The sequence below is a fragment of the Mus caroli genome, chromosome X (genome assembly GCF_900094665.2).
Source record: "Mus caroli chromosome X, CAROLI_EIJ_v1.1, whole genome shotgun sequence".
NCBI classification, from domain to species: Eukaryota; Metazoa; Chordata; class Mammalia; order Rodentia; family Muridae; genus Mus; species Mus caroli.
Window position 1 is genome coordinate 151,120,971 of NC_034589.1, and position 5,010 is coordinate 151,125,980.

Below are 5,010 nucleotides of genomic sequence, written 5' to 3' on the forward strand. Positions count from 1 at the left end.
CTCTCTCTCTCTCTCTCTCTCTCTCTCTCTCTCTCTCTTTTTTTAGAATTTTTCTGAGACAGGGTTTCTCTGTATAGTCCTTGCCGCCTTGGAACTCAGAGATCCATCTGCCTCTGCCTCCCAAGTGCTGGGATTGAAGACATGCACCACCACTGCCTGCCAAGGCACAGATTTCAAATAGACATAAGATAACCTTTTGTGACATCACTTCAAAACAACAAATCAACTAACCTTTAATGTCTTATTATGACGCTGAAGTTCCCTGCAAAGAGATTCCAGTTTGCTTCTTGCCAAGATGGCCTTGCTGTGTTCACTCTGAAGGTGAACTTTCTCTTTCACAATCTGGGCTTGCTTCTTCTGCAGAATCTTCATTTGTTTCTGAACATTCCTGCTTTCTTCCAGCTAAAATGAACAAGCACTTTTTTTTTACATTCAGAAAGCATAGTGAAAGCCCTCATTCCCTCAGTGAAGGCTAGAACAATCAGTTACCAGCTATGTGATTTTCTTTTCTTCTTTTAAGACAGAGTCTTGCCATGTAGCCTAGTTGGCCTACAATCCTCAATCCTCCCTCCTCAACCTTAGGTCTGGAATTATAGGCATATGTACCAAAAACAAAGGCAGCAAAGAGCTGTAGCTGGAGGAATGGCTAGGCAGCCAAGAGTACTTACTAATCTTCCAGGGGACCCCATATCAAGTGGCTCACAACTGCCCGTAACTCCACTTTCAAAGGATTCAATACCCACTCCCCGCCACCTCTCACACACCCACACACAAGTCTAAAAAAAAATAACTGGCTCATCACTCAGAGAGAGGGACCTGTAAGTGTGAGCATCTGGAACATTTCATTCAATCAGGATGAACATTCAGATGTCATGGCATCAGACTGTAATCACAGCACTCAGGAGGCCACAGCAGGACGATTGTCACTATTTCAAGGTCAGCCTAGAGCTTTATGAGTACCATGGCCTGGGTTATAATATTAGCCTCTATCTTTACATACAAAACAAAACAAGCCAACTACTAGGCTAGAGAGCAGGCTTAAGCAGAGGACCAAAGAGTTCAGATCCCAGGAGAAGTCTGTAACTCCAGCTCCAGGAGATCTGATGCCCTCTTCTAGCCTCCTTAGATAATGCATTTATATGCACACCACCCCAACCCAGTGGTAGAACACTTGCCTCCCACAAGTAACACTTGGGGTGAGGATCCCATCCTTAGCATGACTACAGGGCGGCAGGGAGAGCCCAATACTGCACTGTATAATTGTATTCCAACTGTTTCATGCTATATGAAACCATTGACCTCCTCCCTGTTCTAGTTGTAAAGGAAGTAAGCAATTTAGTGTGGATAGAAGACAAGACCTTAATCTTTCTTCAGCCCCCAAGATATATATCTTCAGAACAACTTTTAATTATTCACGTTCCACTTTAATATCCAAATTTTGTACAACTATTATCAGGCCACAAGTTGCCCAAGAGTACAGAGTGAGATGGAGATTGAAATCTTGAAACCTTCCACATTGACCTGGGGACCTTGATTTGTCACCTTTGCCTGACTTCAGAGACTAATTATTGCTATTCCTGATTTCAAGTCAGTGATTCATGGGCAATTTAGGCTTCTCATTTTCCAGTTGTAATCCATTTCTTTTTCTTTTTTTTTTCTTTTTTTTTTTTTTTCGAGACAGGGTTTCTCTATATAGCCCTGGCTGTCCTGGAACTCACTTTGTAGACCAGGCTGGCCTCGAACTCAGAAATCCGCCTGCCTCTGCTTCCCGAGTGCTGGGATTAAAGGTGTGAGCCACCACCGCCTGTCTGTAATCCATTTCTTCTGCCAGAGTTTCATCTTTTGAGTTTAACCCTTTGCAAAATGTGCTAACCCCTATCCTGGCCAGAACTGGTAAGGCCAATATCTCTTGAATTTCTGTTTGTTAGTTAGCTGTCTATAGACCACTTCCTAGCTATTAAGAGCTGCTGAAGGGCTGGAGAGATGGCTCAGCGGTTAAGAGCACCGACTGCTCTTCTAGAGGTCCTGAGTTCAATTCCCAGCAACCACACAATCACATGGTGGCTCACAACCATCTGTAATGGAATCTGATGCCCTCCTCTGGTGTGTCTTAAGACAGCTATAGTGTACTCGTATACATAAAATCTTAAAAAAAAAAAACCGAGTTGCTGAAATCCAAACATAAAATACAGGATTATTGGGACTAAAGAGAAGGCTCAGTCATTAAGTTCACTGGCTATTCTCTAGGGGACCTGGGTGCAATTCTTGGCACCCACATGATTCTCATAATCATCTGTAACTCCCTGGTTCAATTTCTAGCATGTAGAAGCAGCTTACAACAGTCTGTAACTCCATCTACTTCCAGGGAATCCAACACCCTCTTCTGGTCTCCGACAGCACCAGCACATATATGGTACACAGACATACTTGTAGACAAAATACCCACATACATAAAATAAAAACGCTTTAATTAAAAAAATGGGATTATTGTGCTTTTGTTTTTATTTTTATTATAAAAGAAGCTGATGTTGTGTTAACAAGATCAGATGGCTTATGGGGAAGCTTGCCATACAAACCTTATGGCTTGAGATCAAATCCCCAAAACTCACTCTGAAAAGTTGTCCCCTGTCCTCTGACATCCACACGCACACTGTGGCGCTCAAGTGTCAGCACTCTCACACACACAAACACACACATACATATAAAAGCTGGAATTAATGTGTATGTTGTTTAGAAATTAATACTCAACTTCATTTTTCTAAAAATACTCATAGACCACTGAACTAAATATAGAACTTTTTTTTTAACTAACTAGGACTCAAGAATCCTGCAATTTTAGGTTAGAAGCAAATGAATCCCTTTCAAGGTTAACATCTATACTAACAGATAAGATGGCTACCTTCCTAACCTTTCTGAACAGCTTTTACTGAAGACATTGATGCGAAGTCACAAAGAGCAAGAGTGCCACCTTGTGGCCCATCAAAACCCACAGCATCACTGCAGGATATAATAGGTCAAGTCTGCAATCCCAATACTTGGGAAGGTCATAAAGGCAAGATCAGTGGGTCAAGGTCATACTTGGCAATATGAGTTCCAGAGTGACCTTGGATAAATAATGCTGTCTGTAAAAGACCAAACCAATCAAACAAAAACTTTCCAAACTAATTACAGACACTACTTCTAGGAATTCCTATGGGAAGAATTGCTGCTTTGGCATATGTGAGGTTGCCCAAGTGTGGACTAGGCATGGTGCTACAACTTGAGAAGCTGAAGTCAGACTGAACTACTGCAACTATCCCTGCTCCAGGGTTCCCACAATCCTGTGCTCACTAATCCTTTGCTGCCCCTTTTATGTTATTTCATATGTATATTCCTAAAATTCTTCAAAAACAAGCACCCATTTTGGGATAGCATTGGAAATGTAAATGAAATAAATACCCAATAAAAAAATAAAAAATAAAAAAATATTTTAGGGGGCTGGTGAGATGGCTCAGTGGGTAAGAGCACCCGACTGCTCTTCCGAAGGTCCAGAGTTCAAATCCCAGCAACCACATGGTGGCTCACAACCATCCTCAACGAGATCTGGCACCCTCTTCTGGAGTGTCTGAAGACAGCTACAGTGTACTTACATATAATAAATAAATAAAATATTTTTAAAAATGTTTTAAATGTTCTATAACTGTTTAACAAAAATACAAAAATACTTTATAAAATAAAAAAAAAAACAAGCACCCTTTTTGCTTTTCATTGTTGTGACTTTAGGATGGACTAGTACAACCAAGGAATTGGTATTACTTTAATAATTTCCATAATTTACACTACATTAATTAAGTAGCTACATTGTGACTCCAGGATGTCAGATTCTAGATTATATTGCTACAACTCATCAATATTGTTGAGGTTTTCTTGGGGACACTGTGGGCCACAGGCTTTGTCATATAAAAAGGTTATTCTATGCTTCTCTCAGAGTCACATGGAGATAAAACTGGAAAAGGGCTCCTTTGGCCTTCATTCTGACAACTTGAAGATAAGAAGTGGGGACCTTCAGGTTGAAAATTTGGGGAGGCAGGTAGGTAACAATGCCACAAGCCAAGAAGGGCCCAGGTAGACAGAGATTCTTCTGGGAGAGATTTAGTTGTTTCAACTGGCTCCAACTGAGAAGGCCAACTGAGAAGGGGAAAGAACAGACAAAAGCAGCTAGCCAGGAACAAAAGAGCTCAGAGTTAGTCCCAGCAGGCACAGAGGGTTCTTCAGGACCAGCTCCACATATAGCACACTGTAGATGTGGTACAGCACATCTCAGATGGAACCCACATCCTCGTTGGCAGTATTCATGGCAATGTCATAGTAATGGAGATTCTAGTGGCTAGTTAGCTTCATGTCTAGCAGAGACACTGACAAATGAATCAGAAGTGCATCCCACACATCAGCCTGTATTCCTCCTCTGTGGAAATTTCTGATTGCTTCTTGCACTCACCATAGTACAAAAGACATGCTCCATGTCTGGTCAAATAGGTATAGGTTTTGGAAGTATCAGAATTACTCAGTGCCAATGACAAGATACCCCCCATTTTCAAAGCTTGCCATGTTTTTGTTGGTTTTGTTGTTGTTTTGTTTTGAGCAGAGTCTTGATATGTAGCCCAGGCTGACCTCAAACTCAGGACCCACCTGCCTGCCAAGTGCTGGGATTAAAGGTATATGCTGCCACAGCAGCCATTGTGTACTTTTTCTTACCTTTTTTTTTTTTTTTTTTTTTCCCCGAGACAGGGTTTTTTTGTGTAGCCCTGGCTGTTCTGGAACTCACTTTGTAGACCAGGCTGGCTTCGAACTCAGAAGTCCACCTGCCTCTGCCTCCCAAGTGCTGGGATTGTGTACTTTTTAAATGCATTTAAAAAACCCACTCTTGGGCTGGTGAGATGGCTCAGTGGGTAAGATCACCCGACTGCTCTTCCGAAGGTCCAGAGTTCAAATCCCAGCAACCACATGGTGGCTCACAACCATCCGTAACAA

The 5,010-nt window shown here is 41.8% G+C and overlaps 1 protein-coding gene across 4 annotated transcripts in view; it reads right to left on the reverse strand.

Moving 5' to 3' along the window:
- Window positions 1-5,010, reverse strand: part of Txlng (taxilin gamma) — a 50,742-nt gene that overhangs the window by 18,144 nt on the left and 27,588 nt on the right. For all 4 annotated transcript variants that reach the window (XM_021152781.1, XM_021152780.1, XM_029473101.1 and 1 more), the window contains one exon: window positions 232-402. In XM_021152781.1, coding sequence (XP_021008440.1) covers window positions 232-402 — 171 coding nt within the window. The remainder of the gene's footprint in view (window positions 1-231; window positions 403-5,010) is intronic.